The sequence below is a fragment of the Protomyctophum bolini genome (assembly GCF_963924005.1).
Source record: "Protomyctophum bolini genome assembly, chromosome: 6".
Taxonomy (NCBI): domain Eukaryota; kingdom Metazoa; phylum Chordata; class Actinopteri; order Myctophiformes; family Myctophidae; genus Protomyctophum; species Protomyctophum bolini.
This window is the reverse complement of record NC_137867.1, coordinates 23056062-23075232: the sequence shown is the minus strand read 5'-3', so window position 1 is coordinate 23075232 and position 19171 is coordinate 23056062. Positions and strand designations below refer to the sequence as shown.

The 19171-nt window shown below is 43.0% G+C and overlaps 1 protein-coding gene across 1 annotated transcript in view; it reads left to right on the top strand.

Moving 5' to 3' along the window:
• Nucleotides 1–348: 348 nt before the first annotated feature.
• The window catches only part of stpg2 (sperm-tail PG-rich repeat containing 2), a gene marked incomplete at both ends in the record, with an annotated part of 52775 nt that continues 33952 nt past the window's right edge, over nt 349–19171 (top strand). Inside the window, 7 exons of the mRNA XM_080765737.1 lie at nt 349–451; nt 3644–3753; nt 4669–4836; nt 7239–7403; nt 10246–10361; nt 13588–13699; nt 16940–17047. Coding sequence (XP_080621863.1) covers nt 349–451; nt 3644–3753; nt 4669–4836; nt 7239–7403; nt 10246–10361; nt 13588–13699; nt 16940–17047 — 882 coding nt within the window. The remainder of the gene's footprint in view (nt 452–3643; nt 3754–4668; nt 4837–7238; nt 7404–10245; nt 10362–13587; nt 13700–16939; nt 17048–19171) is intronic.

The following is a 19171-nucleotide window of genomic DNA, read 5'->3' as shown; positions in this document are numbered from 1 at the left end:
CACATGGTAATAGGGCTATAGCCTACTACAGCAGCAGTATAATAGAAATAAGGGAGAATACCATTTTGGTGAATACTGAATAGGCCTACATCTCATTTCTGATTCTAGTGTCTTGCTGTCCTTTTTGGGTGAAACGTGAATCCATCACGCAGTGTCCAAGCAACAACGCACAAACAACAGCATTGTCTTCGCTGGCAGTAGGCCTAGACTAGAGTGAATAATTTTCAACTCAAGTCTTAGAAATGACTGAGGCTGCGGCATAGAATGTCAAACAATATAGGCCTAGATATAGATACCGGTATATAGGCTATTTGTAAACCTTACATTTTAAGCAATCATCTAAGAAACATGTATGGACGTGCTCCAAGAGTTACCTATATGACCGTAGGCAGCACATCTCCCGACGTTGGACCGGGATCGTACGACGTAACAGACAAGGATAAAATATCAGGCAAGTTTTATGGTTGCCATTTCATTTGCCACGAATTAAGGAGGCAATTTAACTTCCAATTCAAATGTAGCCTAAAGCTATAAAGAATAGTACAAAGTTAAATATTCACCAGTTGAATAATAATGAATAGGCTACACAGCCAAGTCACAATTAAATGTAAACACCATAATAATAATGTCTCAAAAGTGATAGGCTACTCACGCCGCTATACTGTCAGTGTGTGGATGCTCCTCGGTGCATAGGCCTATATCTTTGCCAGACTGGGTTGCCTAGCAAGACCTCAGGCTAGGGATGTGCTGTGCCTGTGTCCTCCAGCTATAGGTGTGAGGGCAACATAAGTTTTGAATTGTTTTACAATGGAAGTGCCACATATTATGCTATAGGGCCTATGCTGGAATAGGTAGCATGTGAAGATTTTAGAGATGCCCACAACACAGCTAGATGCTTTGTATTGAGTTTGTGCTTGAAATGTAGCTAGGCTACTGTAATTCTGCAAACTGTTAATAAATATTTCAATCAATCAATCAATCAATGCAGCACTGGCAGATATAGAGGACGTGCTATCCTACTACTACTAATGTAACCAGAGGCTATATAGGCTCCAGACGGACCACAGACTTAATATTAAAATATACAATCTTTATTGGAAATCATCTCATTCCGGCCAATCACAATTTGCGTCCTTACTTTTTGTCTTCAATGTTTGTGTTTACGTAATGTTTATGTTTACACAAACTTTGTTTGTTTGTGTTGGGACAGATACTCAAAACTGGCCATTCATTATCAATGGCATTCAATGTTTGTGTTTGCACATACCCTCAAAGCTGGACATAGGAGGGGCTAGCGTCCCTCATATTCATCAGTGGATTGCGGGCAAGTGAAATAATACAAAATGAGGAAAATATTAAATTGTGTACTCTTCTTCCCATTCTGTGAATTCCAAGTCCACAAGGTTTTTATATGCTTTAATCCGCCTATTCCACAAGGTTTTTATATGCTTTAATCCGCCTATTCCGCCGTCATAACATTATATATACCGGTAGGCTACATAGTAGAGGCTCATCAAACAGTCCATCTCCTATAGAGAACACAGTGCATAAAAGCGCAAATACAGGCGCAACAACGTAACTTAGTTAATCGATTCTTTCAATCTCCCTCATAGTCCCCAGTCCCCATGACAATATCGGCCATGATCTACTGTTAATTAATGTTCTGCACATACAAAAGTTCAGCTATCACACAGGTTCATACAGTGAAACTGTTTGCACTGAAGAACAGCCGCCATGCATAACAGACGATCGCTAAATAAGTACTAACATTTACATCTGCTTTATTATCAGTTCCCCCTCTTTCATCCACAACCAAGCATAAAACACAAACATCATTGTCTCCACCAAGCCGAAGGCATGGGGAGAGAGTATGTTTTGCACTCCGTCCGTCTGTGTGTGTGTCCGTCCGTCTGTGGACAGCTAATCTCCGGCACCGCTGGCTTAATCGCAGTCATACTCTGCACACACTCCCTGAATGTCACAGCTGAACCTCTGCCCCAAGGTTTTCACATTGGCCTCTTATAGCTCCTGGTGCCACCAGGAGGCCGCTTTGTGCAAAACACTTTTGGACAGTACACCTATACAGATTTTGTTCAAACATCACGCAAATTGGTACAAAGTCTCTCTAGAGCGTTTCAACTAAACGGGTCTTTCAGATTTTTCAGACTGTTTGGCTAAGATTGGCTTCCAAAGTTCGCAGGAGTGCTCAGTTTCAAACAAAATGCCGCAAATCATGAACACATCGTGTGATTTCCATGAAATTGTGCATGCACATTCCCACTAGGCTGAGGAAGAAATGCCACTTGAACATTTTCAACTCAGCCTCATGTTGGCGCTATAACTGGCCGATTAATGTTTTTACTTTTAACTGCACGGATCTGTGTAAAACTTTGTATGCACACTCCCTAGAGGCCAAGGAATTTTCTAATATTACTCCTTCAGTTTTTATCCAAATTTCACGCAAATCGGTACACACGCTCTCCATAGTCACGTGATCAAGACGGGTTTGTTTGATTTGGCTTGATTGGCTTCTAAACTTTTCAGGAGTAGCCCACTTTTTACCCGTTTTGTACAAATCGCCACAACTGCTCAACACAGCGTCCGATTGCAGTGAAACTGCATGCATATTCCCACTAGGCTGAGGAAGAAATGCCACTTGACAGTTTTCAAATCAGCCTCATGGTGGCGCTACAACAGGCCAAGTCGTGTCACACACACAAAAAAACAACAACATATTACTCCTAAACATTTTGCCAAACTTCACACACACTCCTATCCTCCTGGTGGAGACCTGTGCCCAGAAGGGCACTTTTTCTAGTTGTTCCACTTCCTGCAGAGATAGTATTGCGTTTGCAAGGTGTGTCCAGTGCATCCACCATAGACTGGGAGCCAAGCTTCCCCTTAAAGGTCTAATTTGGATCCATTTGTACACTCTCAGAGTTGCATTCAGGAAAGCACTGCAAACAAAAAAGAAAAAGTTTACATTTACTTTGACATTTCCCATCAGTCAGTTGTTTGGTTGCTTGGTCACCCCAGGTCACCCCTCGTGACATCACGTGACATCATCAGGGAGATCCCTGATATCATCAATATTAAGCCCATATATGGAGATCCCTGATGTCATCAATATTGGCCAGCAACTCTACATCTCAAACCCATGACAATGACCTCAACTAACCTTATAGATAACCATACATGGAGAAGACTGGATCATCACTTATGCATATGGCGCCGGGCAGCATCTCTACATCTGACCTCAAACCCTTAGATCTCCATATATGGAGCTGACCTGATCTGACATATTCCATATGTTGATCCATCCCCACCCGTCCTTAGATCTGACCTCATCAAACCCTGTAGTGTACACTCAAGACACAGGCCAGTACAGTCCAGCAGTCTGCCGTCAGCCGTCACCCAGGCAGATGCGTGCACGCGACCTCAGGTGAGGTCACTTCTCGCCCTCAGGGCGTCTTACTGGTTATTTGTATACAGAATCGAGTGACATCAGATGTAGAGCCAATCAGGACATCTTTAGTGTCAATTCGGCGTGCGTTCACTTCCGGTGTTTTCATCTGGTCATATAGAGTTCTATATTGTCAAATTTGTCAGACATCCTGAATAACATGCATTTTTCATTTGTTAGGTTGCTATGCCCCCTTCCTGTCCCTCACCAACAGAGAGTCAATGCTCATCCAGTCCGGTCAGGGCATGCTGTTGCCGGGACCTGGACAGTATGACTGCTCACAAGTCAAGGTAAGGTATAATTAAAAAAACCTGGTAATACTCAGGTTGTGATCAGCATACCGGTAACTAAAACATGTTCAACCATACTTTTTCCAAGTATTTTAACATATGTTCAATTGAACTTGTACCTGTCTAGTTGTGGTTTGCAGTTGCGGTACTTCTACATATTGCTAAGCATTCATTCTATTGGCTGATATACATAACATTTTGCCAAAACACAGCTGTTAGCCTAGCTCTGTGGCATATGACTATGAGCTGTTAGCCTAGCTCTGTGGCATATTACTATGAGCTCAGTGAAAAGGAATTGTTCAGCACAACTGAGCTGAGCCTTCATTTTGATTAAGTTCATTGCTTGTAAGTTTAATACATTGTTGTCAATTCATGTTTGTGATGAAAAGAAAAAGCTAAGTTATTCGTTCTTAATTTAACTTCCCTGTATTTTGGGGTGATACTAATTCAAGGAATGTCTGAGTTTGTATTGCATTATTATATTATATGTTTACATTTACTTTATTCAGTACACTGTTTTTCCTTTTTCTGTACTTGGAGAGACTTAGAGAGACAGTATACAATACAGTATACAGTCAACTTAGGCTACATTTGCTTCAGCTTCTTCAAGTCTTGTTCACTATCTACCGTAATCATTTGTTTTCAGACACTCATGAGAGCAAGATAAAACTTCAGTCAGACAAATCTCACTCTTATTGAGAATACAGTAGGGCGTAGGCTATAGAAAGTTGAGAAAGTAGAAAGATATAAGTCTCTAATCTCTGAATTTATCACCTCCTGCAAGCATAGACCTTAGCACAAACAATGTTTTCTTGCAAATTCAGGTTAGGGCATGTAATGAGGAAGATTATTATTTGTATACACCTGGACCCCCCCCCCCAATCCCTTCTTTTGTCTCTTTCCGACACTCACCAGTCTAACATCCAAGGTGGTCAGAGTCTTAAGAACCGATCGAAGCGTTTTGAGGAAGTGGTGTGTGAGGTTCCTGGCCCCGGGGCCTACAATGTCCTACCTGCTTCGGGGAACACACTGAAGACCACGCCAGCTAATGTAGGACAGGCTGGGAGGCGTGGAAGCAAAATGGTAAGCATCATTGATGGGAAGAACTGGTAGGGGGTGACCACCTTGCGAAGCAAGGTAAAGTTGTAATATTGGCAGCCAACCTAAATGCTGGTACAAATCCAGACATTATTGGGCAATTGGGCAGTTGATTAAACCCCTCTCACCCCTTTTGCAACCAGAGGTTATTTAATATTTTAATTATGTTTTTAGGACACAATTAACACTTTCCTGGTGTGTAATGTTTTTTTTTTTTTTTAGATATTGTAGTCATGACCAAAAATCTGTCATAAAAATGTGGTCTCACTTCCTTCCTGGACTACAAAGTCACACCTCCATGCAGCCCCCCCCCGTCAAACCCGTCAAACCCTAGTCAAACACACAGACTTCATTGTACATGCTACTGTTATCTACTACAAATACTATTAACATTGAGTGACTGGAGTTTCTTCCAGTGGTGAAATGTCCCTTTAACTTATTTGACACATAATGTGGCGCATAGTGTGTGTATTGTGCCATCGTTGGTGGTGGTTGGTAATCATTGGTATTTATACACCTGATTGAAGTATGTTCAATCTATGTCGGGAGCTGTACTCGTGACGCGTTGGGAAGGGAGGGCATTTCACTCACATTTGACCAGCAGTGTGAACGACACACACATATATATATAGTGACGAATATGTGACAACCAGGCAGCCGGAATGTAGACGGCACCCCGGGAGCAGTATGGGTTGGCGTCCCAGCCTGCATCCTCTGTGAGGAGGAAGCCCAAAAACCTTCGATGAGGCCTTTATAAACCACCACTCCTGAATGAAGTGTCTGGTCCTGGGAGTCTGGTGCAACGCACAGGTCCTGGCGGTACTCCTGGTGAGAGCAGGAGTGGACCTGGTGAGACGTAGGAGGGGCCCAGACAGGAGTCAACCCACAGAGCCTAGTCCCTCTACATGCCAGAATTGTGCCTTCCAGTCCCGGCAGAGTAGTTTGGAGTGGTTCCAACGGATTGTGTGGCCCTGGTCTTTCCCTAGTGGGTCTGATCGAGGGTAGCTACTGGGACGTAAGTCGGGACTGGATCACCCCGGCCGGGTCACCCGAGTGAGGGGTATGATGTTCGCGAGACCCGAAACCCTGATGACCTTGGCATACACACTGAGGATATGTCCCAGTTGCATCCATGCGATGTGTATATATACAGTATATATGAGAGAGAGAGAGACAGAGAGTGAGTATGTTTGGGAGAGAGAGAGAGAGATATTGCTCGCGGAAACAGCAGTACTTCAGGGACACAATTATTTGATGGAACACACTAATGTCTGCCAATAACAATTTCGGTTGGGAACGATGTCCGTTGGGAATGCATGTCCTTCCAGTTATGCAATACCTGTTGTACCCGTTGTCAGACTCAGTGCATTGTACCCATCGTCAGAGTACTGCAAAAGATTGAGGTTTTATACCTCAATGTGACTCTCCTGGTTAAAGTACAATTCCGGACGAACCCTTTTATTAGCGAGTGGTGCAAGTGAAAAATTACACAACTCCTTCCAGAGCGCACTGCAGCTCTGACCGTGCGTGCAGGGTCATACGCTAAATCGCTTTTTTATCACTTGAATCCGTCATTTTTATAATGACCAAAGAAGACATTGTACAGTGTTTTGTCCCAAAGGGGCTACTGTAAAAAGGCGAACGAGCCTATATGACCCAGCGTGCATGCTCTGAGCTGCGTTCTGGATGGATTCTGTATTATTCATTATTTTGCCTCTTCCACTGATTGTTGTATATAATAACAACAGGTTACGTTAAGAAAAGGGAAAGGAAAGGAAAGGTACTATGTTTTCCCAGGGTAACTGGACTAAGCTCAAGAACTTGTTTACAGCCAGGCCCTGTGTGGCAGCCAATCAGGACTAGGTCCCGACTAGGAGCCAAAGTCGTCATTAAATATATGTCAGGTTTCACCTGACAAGAATTTCTCAATACTGACAGCCGGTCAGCAAGTGGATTCATGAATGTATGTATATAGACAATATTTTAGGCCAATAAAAAAGACTATATACCAAATTTCCCACTTTAACCAAAAGAAGGTTACACACAATACATTGTTGGTGCAGGTGTAGACTGGAGATGGGCAACCCCTGGGAAACGTATGGTTGTTGAAATATTGTGTTTAAATTAACTAGTAGTTAACTGTTCTTTATAGATATATAAAGAATATATATGTTCTGGTTCATTAAAGAACTACCTCTTTCTGGAACCAAAAATGGTTACTCTACGATGGCATTACTCTGAAGTAACAGTTGCGGTTCCAGTTGGCACCTTTAATTCTCTGTGTGTGCCCCTCCTCTGTCTTCAAGTGCCTGGTTTGTAAAGTCATACATCCATTTGGATTGTCTACCCTCTTCCTCTCTAACTTACCTGTTCTTCCGTGGCTGCAGGCAGTGCCTTACCGGCTCTGGGTGGTTCATCAGTCCGAAGTTCCATCCATTCCCTCCCCAGGTCAGGCCTATGGCTATGAGGAGAACATCCAAGGGGAACTCTGCAAACAGCAGCCCCCTCCCAGGGACTCAACCTTAGGACCGGCCTACTACAATCCACTGCTGGTGAGGTTTAATACACAAACATTACTGCAAAAGATACACTCGGACATATTCTCTCACACGTGCACACACACACACACACACACACACACACACACACGCACACGCACACGCACACACACGTGCACGCACATGCATGCATGCATGTGCACACGCACACGCACACATACAGAGGAATGCACACACAAGGACTCACTCGCAGTATGATGTCCATCCATCAGTGAAAGGTGAAGTGTTCATCTACGTGCGCCCGTGCATACGTGTATTCATTAGTGTGTCTGTGTGTGTCTGAGTGCACTTAACTCTGCCCGCAAGGCAAGCTCCATTAACATTAGACAGATCTAATGCACCACTATACACCCCTCTCCCCCTTCGCCTTCATTTGGCCCAAAACCCATTTCCATAGCTAATGAATGCAGCTCCACTTTAAAAAGTCACAGTGCACCAATGCTCATCCATTTTACATGTCAACAAAGAGAGCCATTAGTAATTATTCTTCAAGCTATATTACAATATTCACTTAAAATAATGCACAAGCCTGCTGGTCTGGCTCTCAATTAAGCCATTTTTCATCTGTTAATGACCAGGCGAAGTCAACAGCGTCCTTGAGCATTGGCAGAGGTTGTGTCAACACAACAGCACAGGCACAGAGGACCGCTGTGATTTAGGGCCATCAATGGAGCATCAATCCACTGCTTTCATCTGCCTCGACTTCTGTTATTCTCAAAGTTCAAACACGGCTTCTTTCGGTCTTTGTTCTTCTGTTTTTATCACTCTTTGTTTTGCTTTTAACTCCCAGTCTGTATGTCTTTCTCTTGCTCTCTCGCTGATTAATACGTGGACGGCCCAACCTCGGAAAGCACCAATAACAATGCTGCTTCCTGGATGGAACACAATATTATCATTATGAATTGTCCAATTATGATATCAAGCACAACTGTATATGTGTGATGCTTCAGAAATCAAAGCAAATCCACTGGGTCTTCTGTCTTTGTCACACACGGATGGATGTAATTTATTTGCATCTATCTTTAAATTCGAGGAATCTGCATGTCTGTGCATATCTCGAGAACCATTCTTCCAATCAACTTGAAACTTGGTGGGTGTATTGCTGAGGACCAATGGGAGTGGTGGTTGAGTGTGAAGTTGATCGGAAGAGCCGTTCTCCAGAACTGGCCTGCTCCAAACAGGCATGCATTCCGAGCGGTGGTCACACCCGGTGGTCACACCCTACCACTGCACTAGTCTATCTATACATTTTAGGGGTGCACGATTATTAAATTATGACCATTATCAGATCTCCGATTATTTTCCGGGTCATATCTGCTGATACAGATTCTGACCGATTCCAATATTATACGGATTATGCTGCCTTCAAACATTAGAAATACACAAAACAAAAGCGACAGAAGAGTTATTGACGGTCACATTATTATTGCGTCATCAATATCTGTGAAAATAATCTGGATTATTTTGAGACTGATCTGATACCGATATGGCATTTTTATGATCGATATGGCCGATTCCGATATGCTACCGATTATATCGTGCATCACTAATACATTTTAATGTAACTTTTGTGTGTGAAAGGAGGTAAAAAAGATGGCAGTTACTGTATCAGGACATGCTGCTGTTTCTAAAAAAGTTCTTAACTTTTAAGTGAAATCCATGTTGCGTGAATATTTAACTGGCAGAAGACGTAAACGATTCATACCAGTGTATTGCATGTCCTCTGCAAGCTGACTTTTCCTGCAATAAAGCAGATATGTTTTTGCATTTATTTGTCCACAGTTGAATATTAAGCAACGTTGTTATAAACATGTTTATTCCTCTGAGTTTCTGTCTTGTCTCCTTGACATTTTGTGACTGAGTTTAACGCCAGCTGCCTGCGATACTATCATGAACATTGATGTCGAACCTCTTCTTTAGAAAATCTCACATCCTTACTGTGTTTGTTCTTCAAAACAGATTGGATGAAAAATCACAGGGGGCAGAAGCTCAGATTTAGTCCTGCCTTGTCTGTGGAAGAGGAGATAAGGGAACAGCCGCCGCAAGGAGTGAAGGAGAACATTTATGACACTGCTTCCATTGGATTGTGTATAAAATAATAATAAATAATCACCTCAAGTTGTCCCCTTGGCATACTGTAGCTCATAGAATAGAAATTGCATTCATGCTAGGTGAACCTTCCCTGGATAACAAAGTAAAAAGAAAACTACAAAAAACTGCCATGTTTGAAGGAGTCTAGTTTTTGCATGACACTATCTATACCAGCATGTTCAATTTTATGATTGCTTTCTACCATCATCATCTTTAACACACCGATGGCTGCAAATGGCCTGCTTATTTCCAGATGTGACCTTTCTCAGTTATTAAGCTACAGGTCGGCTTGACATCCAACTGAAAGACCAGAGCCAGTGGAACACAAGGCAGCAGGCTGTAAAACACTAAGAGATAAGAATCTCTGACATTTGATTAATCTTCACATTCTATTCAGCCTTCAGTTTATTTCCGGGCTGGCTGTGGGAAACTAGATAATTTTGTCAATGTTATTGTCAGCGTTGTTCAACTATTTATACCTTTGTTTTCCTTGTGTCTCTGTCTCTCTCTGTCTCTCTCTCTCTCTCTCGCTCTCCCTCCCTCCCCCCCCCCCCCCCCCCCCCCCCCCACACACACACACACACTTTTTTTCTTCATCACCTATTTTTCCATTGACTGTCTCCTCTTCATTCTTACTGACAGCTAAAGGTCAGAGGTCTGATAGTAGACGAGATGAATGTACGATCTCTATTTCTCTCTCTCTCTCTCTCTCTCTCTCTCTCTCTCTCTCTCTCTCTCTCCCCAGTCAGAGCAGAGTATTACCCAGAAGTATAAAGGGGTCCACTTTGGCAACATGACAGAAAAGAGACTGCAGGTGAAGCTGTTGGAGGGCCCAGGTCCGGGCCAGTATCAGCCTGAAGAGTGAGTATCTCCCATCATCTGCTTGATGCAATGTGATTGCCTCTCCCATGTTCAAGCGTTATTAAAGACTCACATTTTTGTCAACATTCCATTTTTGCCACAGACATACAAAATGAGTGGACAATATTATTACCAGAAACCTGATATGACCTGAATGATCATAACAGGTGATCATAAAGGTAGGTCGAACCCGTAAGGGTCCATTTGGTCAAGGACCACTATAGTACTAGTTAGACTCATAGTGCCATAGAGTTGTAGTAAATAAGTGTCAAACATATGCTGAAACATATTCAGTAAGTTGGTCAAAATAATAATTATAATGGTGTGTAAAACAGAAAATCTAAGACCAAAGACCAAAACGACGAAAACTAGAGTTCTCAACATAGACTGTAAAAAAATATGGACAAAGCGTTCGCCGGGTCTGATATGGACGTAAAATGAAGCCTGTCAGTCCTTGTATTGTAAATCGCCATCTTTCTAGATCCGTTTTGGCCCAGCTGACCATTGGCTGGTCCAGACAACGAGGCGGGACTTCCCCTCTTCTTCTTAGTTGGTTTTAATTTTGACTCGAACGGGGGTGGCTCCCGTTCATAGACTGTAACGGTAGCCACGCCCCTCGGAACATACGCGACTTTATGGTCATTTTTTTATAAATGGGACCATACTTTTCCAAAAAGAATATTATGACATGAGAAATGAGACTTTAAACTAGTGACTGGAAGCAGAAAGTATTCATGACCATGTTTATTAAGGTAATACAGTCTGAAGTTGGACCCAAATACATGGACCTCTATGGGGATATGCTTTTTTTTGGGCCCAATGATATATGAAGTTTCAGGATATCCCGATTTCCTTAGTGGCTTCACAAAATATCTGTCTGACTGCCCCCCTGGTTCTCAACAGGCCCAAAAATTAAGGCCCGGGCCCTCATCAAACCCTGTACACTCAAGACACTGCCCCCGCTGCCACCCTTAGATCTCCATATATGGAGCTGACCTGTTCTGACATTCCATATGTTGATCTGACCTCATCAAACCCTATACACTCAAGACACGCTCCATATATGGCCAGACCTCATCAAACCCTGTACACTCAATACACTGTCCCCGCTGCCCCCCTTAGATCTCCATATATGGAGCTGATCTGTTATGACATTCCATATGTTGATCTGACCTCATCAAATTCTGTACACTCAAGACACGCTCTTGTCCAGTACATAATTCATTCCATATGTTGATCTGACCCACCATGCCAAAGCGCCAGTGCTCGCCCAGCAGTCTGCTGTCACCCAGGTGGATGCGTGCATGCGCCCTCGCCCTCAGGCCGTCTTACTGGTTTAACTCTGGACTTGCTCACCTTTGTTTTGGAAACCTAATCTAAATAAACAATTGTTTCTTGAAGAGACATGCAAACATGACAAAGCAGAGTCACACAGTTTTATTCGATTTTGTGACCGGAATCAAACCTTTTCTTTCTTTTTTTCCTACCATATTGCTCTTTATTGCGAACGCAGTGAGCACTTACTATGAGACCTAGCAGATCATGTCTGTCTGTGTGTCTGTCTGTGTGTCTCTCTGTCCCGCTTTTGTGCCCATATATGGAGCTGAGTGATTTGTTTGTGATTGATGCAAGTGTCTGTCCCGCTGTTACATCACCATGACTCAGCCATAACCATATAAGGAGTCCCCAAAGCAGCTATACGTCCAAAACCCAAATATGGTCTGTATTGACAGCAGAGATAAACAGATAAACAGACACTGGCCATGACAGCAGAACGGCAGGACAGCTAACTCTGGAGGTTGACTTGTTGAGAAAAAGTTCTCCCAAACTTTACTTTGCTTTAATGCTTCTACCATATGAATCATTCTGTTTGACATCACCTACAGAGGCTTTCTATTGATGAGGTTTGCACCTTACTAAGCGCTTCTGGGCACCAAACACTGTTATTCTTCACGCATCAACAGCTCAATAGTCAGAGAAGCATCTGTAGATGCACATGGCTGCACACACAGAAAGATACACATGCACAAGCGTGCATTAGAGCACACACACACACACACACACACACACACACACACACACACACACACACACACACACACACACACACACACACACACACACACACACACACACACACACACACACACACACACACAGGATTATTGTAATCATTAAAAATGCTTTACAAAGTAATACCTTTGCCCTCACAGTTGCTGAGAGTTGCTATCTTCCAGTCTCCTCCTCTTTGCCTCTTTCTTACCTCACGCTTTTTTATGCTCATACAGTATGTCTTCACCTTTTTCTTCATCACATGATTCCCTTGACCGTCTACTCTTGTTCATTTCTACTGACAGCTAAAGGTCAGAGGTCTGATATGGTAGAGGAGCAGAATATACAATTCTTCCTATATTTCTCTCTTCCCATTTCATCTCCTTGATTGATTGAATACTTTATTAGTTAGAAAATGTAAAGGGTACAGTAGAACAAATCAGGCTATAAGGATGACCCAAGAACAAAAGTCCCGGGGACCTGTTTCCATTGTGGTCCTATATATTCAATTCATCAACACGGCATAAAATATGAATACATAAATACAAAGGAAACAAGAATAAATGACATGATAATGACATGATAAATGTCAATTATGACTGTAATAACAGTAGCAAAACAGGGCGGTCCCTCACCTCAGCGGGAGACGGGCCAGGCACATATGGATGTGCCTCACCAGCCCCGCAATACGACTCGGGTACTAATGGTACTTGAGCACCTGCCACTGTGGGCCAGATTATATGGTATAGCACACTAGCATTGCATCATTTGCTAACATTTATGCTAAAGTTTAAATGCTTTTGAAGGCCTGCAGATGGTCTTCTGACATCTCATGACATTGTTGATGTTATTATCCTGTTCAGTGACATGTACAATTTCTAACTTCATGGCACTCTGTCTGGCATAATACAAAAGTCCTGCGAAATGCCCACATTTTGAAGAAACTCACACTTTTCGCCGGGTAAATAATAGAGTTACAATCTAACTCCCCTTCTGTTGTAAATTGCAGGGGGGTACCATTTCATGGGTGCTCCCTCTGGTGTTGTGTCTGTGGGTGTCACTCACTTTGGAGAAGTAGTTAGACAGGTACAGGGCACTGTCCCTTTGAGTATCTTAAATACCTTACCATCTCTCTCTCTCTCTCTCTCTCTCTCTCTCTCTCTCTCTCTCTCAGAGTCCCAGTAACTCACTATGAGAATGTGAATCTTTGTAAGGAGCAGAAGAGCAGGGTGGAGCTTATCATTCCCCGTTACCATGAACTGGTGCCCATGCAAGAGGAGAAGAAGGTAAATGTGTGTGTGTGTGTGTGTGTGTGTGTGCGCGCGCGTGCGTGTATGTGTGTGCGTGCGCGCGCGCGTGCGTTCAATTGTTGACTGCATGCACAACTCTAAATTGTGCTAATGATTCCTATAAAACACAGAGGTATTGAACCAGTATTTTGTCTGCCAGGTCCCGTGAGTCATGTCACGTAAAAAAAAAACTCACTGTCCATAGGAAGCGCCACAAATGCGAGTACCAACACACAGGTATATGTATAGACATGCTATCCCCTGCTTCCTCCTTGATGGCTGCAACACATGACTTACACAGCTCCAAAGTATTGTGTGGTGAGTGGTGACCAGGGGTGTAGTTCTTTCCTGCTAATGTTTCTGTAAGTACTGTGCAGGCATGGATACCCATTGAATAAATCCCATGACTGTGATCATGGATTCTGTGCTACTGATGGCTTCTCTCTTGTACTCATCCAGTAAACAAGGTCCTCTTGAGCAGTGATTTTCAACCTTTTTAAAGGACCCCCAGTTTGATATGCACACATTAGGCGCACTAGGCATTTCACACAATTCTTTATTTCTGGGCCAATCACAGTAAAATCCTTTACAAATGGAACCATGCACTCTTCTGAGTAACAGACCTGTTCAACTATCATATCATCCCAAATATCAGCTGGGGAGCCTTTCTCACATGTTATTCAGAAGTTATTTTCTGCCTCTAGAGTGCAGTAAAACACAAGATTTACTCAATGGTTGCACAAACACATGCATACACACACACACGCACACACACACACACACACACACACACACACACACACACACACACACACACACACACACACACACACACACACACACACACACACACACACACAGACTGCCACGCACTCTTGGATGCGTGCATGGACACACACGCATGCACACATGCACGCACGCATGCACAAATACATGTAGAGGAAAGTTTGAGAAAATCAGGACCAGATTTGTATTGACAGAATGATAGACATTCATCAACTTGCATAGTTTTCATCAACTTGCATAGTTTTCATCTATTCGCTGAATTCTACAATGAATTCAAGCCATTAATTCTCCCTGAGTTATTTGCTTGTGCTTGCCTTGCTGCCGTGTTTGTAAGCTAGGCTGCTTCTTTAATAATAAAACTGTTTGAAACGGCTCTGCTCTGCATTTGGGTTCAGTCATTCTGCCACCGTGACAAATAGAGATATAGTAACATTTCTCCTTTCATATTTCGATTTACTCCCGTACTATGACGTTGGCTACCTGCCTAGGTGTATATCCATGTGTCTGTGTGATGCACACACATGTGTGTGTGTGTGCATGCGTGTCTGATCATGCTGTGGTCAGAGCCCTTACTGTGGAGACTGCTCTTCTATCCGTCATCATTAGCGAGATACCTGACACCTCTGCTCACCCGAACACCACACATGCACTGAGCAGGACAAACACCCTTACTTCCTAGAGATCAGCTAAATAGTCACATCCCTATCCCTAATGACATGAGGGCTCTGATCCAACAACATTTAATTGTGGAATTGTCTCTTGTTTTGGTTAAGCGGCTGCATTGTCTGTTTTGGGTAACCTATGACAAATTGGCTTAGTGGTTAAGAAAATGTCTCCTTGATTTTCTTTTTTTTTTTAAACAAATCAAACCCTGGTTATATATATGTTCCATTATCCTTGTTCAACTATGTATGGTCTTGCTATGAAACTTTAAGTCTGGTGATTGGCTTGTGTGTGTTTAGCGTTGGGGAAGGGGCGTTCTCCTACTAAAGTGGCTATTCTGGTCACCTGTCTAAATCCCTAAAACACCTCCGCGTTACAATAATGAAACCAATCACCGTGCCACATGCCGGTGCCTTTAAGAGATCCCTTATCCGTTGCCCGTTATGCCCAGTGCTATATTGCTTCATAGCCTTATGGTCTATGCTCATAGACCATGGCCGTTTTCTTATTTTTAAGATTTCAAAGAACTATGTAATCTACGCAATTCGAGCTTTCATTTGGTATATAGATCATGCGTGTAGGCCGTCTCTATACGAAACGGTATCAAGCGAAAGTTCGGGAATTAAGATGAAACCCCATTTGGGATATTGAAACTGAGCAAATTGAAAAGTCAAATAACTTCTTTGACTAGACAATTATATAAACACAATCGACACAAGGAAGTGACAGGCTGATTATAGGAAAATTACAAAAAGATGCGTAGGAGAATAAGGAGAGATGAAGCAGGCGCAGCCTGACTGCAAACCTCCATTGCACGCGCGCGGCTCTATACCAAACTGATTTGGCATTATGCCTTACGGGTGCTTTTAAACTCCACTATGCGCCTTCCCAAATGTGTGTAGCAATTTAGGGGAAAGCGTGTCAACACGCCCATGACCACAACTCTACGCGTATATAGTGTCGGCATAATGGATAGCGGGTGGCGCTGGACCAAAATGGACAGAGCAAGCTCCTATACTCTGTAATTTTCAGGCAGCGGCTGACTTGCGGGCAGCGTTGCGGCCCACGGGTAACGGCAGTGCCGAAAATGGAGCCCTAAGGCCATTTTTGAAACTAGCTCCTCACCACTCGCCCTACAAACTTCCACTCGGTTTGAGCATAGATGTATAAATAATAGAGACGCAATGCAATGCAAGTGGATGGGAGGGGAATTCCGGTGCCTTCTCTATTATTTATATATCTATGCTCAAACCAAGTGGAAGTGTGTAGGACGAGTGGCGAGGAGCTAGTTTAAAAAAAGCGACTAGGTGTCCTGCAGTTTCTTGTGTTTTTTTGGCGGGATCAGTGGAGCTATGCAGGAATTTCCTGCTTGGTTTAAATAATTTATGCTCGCTGTGACTGCACAGATATTTTACGGGGCAGGAAGCTAATAAGATGTAACAAAGGAAGAATTCCCTTCCCTATCATCAAAACACTGATAAGACAAATGACGTCTATAGACGTCAATGGTGGTCTGTGCGTTGGATTTGAAATAATTGGCAGTCAATGAGTTTTAATATACAGTATATGTATTTACTGTATGTATTTGCATATGTTTTGTACTACAACTGTTCGTCTTTATAGTCTCTCCTCTGCATCTCACGCTGCCTCTCTCTTTTTCAATTTCACATAAGCCTTGCTGCCTGACTAACATGAATGGAAGAGGACCAATATTGCCAAAGCCTTTCAGGACATGACAAAAAGCAAATGCCACATTCCATTGACCTTGTTCATTCTCTGTGTCTCCAGGGGGTCCCAGGACCTGGCCAGTACCATATCAAAAGCCAGTTTGAGAAGTCGGCTAATCCCTATAGCAACCAGTCCGTCTGCACTCCCCCGTTCCTCTCTCACACTGAGGTACAAAGCATTCAGTCTGTTATGGACTTGATATACTTTGCTGAATGTGGTCTCTCACACGAAAATAGTAGCTCTACAACGCTTTGTCCTGCGACGTGTTGTGAGCTTGTAGCTATTCTTGGTTGCTTGACACCGGTGGCAAACTATGTATAAATCCGGCTTCAGGCTCCTTTCATATAAGCCTGTGTGTGGTGTGTGGCCTTGCATGCACCTTTCTATGGTTTATTTTAATTACAGGTCCATTTTTAAACTTAAATTAGAACTCCGGATTTTATTGTGCAACGATTGGAAAATAGGATAGGAGACAGACATCACATTTTGTGCTTTTGGAACAGGCAAACCTTTTATTTTGAAAAGTATAGGTAGGAAGAATGGAAGAATTATACGTAAAAGTGCAGAAGAATCAGCTCCTACAAATTGGCATCACAAATAGTAAACATTGTGAAGTATGGTCATTAAATTAAGGCGATTGGCGATTATTCTTTTTTTCCTTTTTTTCTTTGAGAGTCGAATTGCATGTTGCATTTCTAGGTTGTACAAACGGTAGGACTTGACACAGCATACCAGCTTTCGGATTGGTCCCCATGAAACTACAGACTGATCCTGCTTTTACATATAGACCAACAAATGCAATATACGCAATATTCCTCATTTATGTTAGGCTTACTGTAATAGACTTATTAATCCAGTTGACCAGTTGTAGTGAAACAGTAGTGATCCACTAGAGAAAAACGTATTCCATGTACAATCACTCAAAGGAGACATGGCATCAAGATTTAGTTATACATCCTACACTCCAAAATCCAAATGATCTGATTTCTCACGGAGAAAAAGTGTGATAGACTCTCCTTGTTTAATTGATGCACTGGGAGTGGAGATTCTCTTCAGCTGGCCTGGAGGTGAAGATGGATTTATTGAGTTTGAGATTGATGTGTATTTTTAATTCAGGGAGAAATCACTCAGTTGCCATAGTACTCAATCATTGGGAAGTTTGACAGATGTTTTAAGTATCAGTCTGATAAGTGCATGAATATACACATACTGTACATACAGAGAAACACAAAGGCAACTGCGATAGAGAGCTAATACATTCAAGGAAGCATTTGAAGTAGCACACGGACTGACAGAAGCAGAGTAGCCTATACACACACACACACACACACACACACACACACACACACACACTCACTTTATGTGTGCGTGTGTGTTTGTTTGTGTGTGTGGCATGCATATATGTGTCATGTGTGTGGCTCTGACCCGGTTCTTCCGACCACACGCTGTGCAAGTACGTCGCTCGACCTTGTGAAGTCATCACCGCCGCCTGGTGAGCATGCGTATGAGCATGCATGCGTGCATGCGCACACACGCACACACATCATATCTACAGCACACAGCTAAAGGAGACAGTTTTCTTAGATGTTGGTCCCCCAGCAAGGCCAGCATCATCTGATGCCTGCATCCAGGGGAATGGGGAGGGGGGGGGAGGCTGGGATGATAACAGGACCAGCTGGAGTCCCCTCATTTCTCTCCTCTCTTTCCTCACACTGATTCCCAATTTCCCAGTATCAAAGCGACAGTCTGACACTCTATTCCCCTTGCCCTTTCTCATCCCCTCTTCCCTCAATATTACTTTGTTCCTTCCCCCTATTCCCCCTATCTCCTCTTTTCATACTTTTTTTCCCTGTGTCCTCTGGCTGACAATCTATAAGACAAGTCACTTTTCCTCTGTTTCCTTTGCCAGTATATTTCCTTTTTTTGTTGCTCCACTACCACTAGTAGTCATCTATTTCGATTTCCTGCTCCTCTCCCCTCACCTTTGATCATATTTCTCCTCTCACACCCCCCCCCCCTTCCTCCGTGTTGTTCAATCCTGCTGTTCCCCTGGGGACTATCCTCCCCCTCATAGCAGTTTAGGTGAGAAAAACAACATCCCTGTCAATCAGTTAGAAAACTGTATATAAACTGTACATCTGCTGCTTGTCATCTGTAATACTTAACGCAAAAATTGCAGATCTACAAGCTCACCATATACTTGAAAATGAGGTTCAGTAATAGCAGTGTTTTTTTTTAATTTTATCATATCTCTGATTCTCTGTGACCAGGCATTTAGAAAAGCTTAGGTCC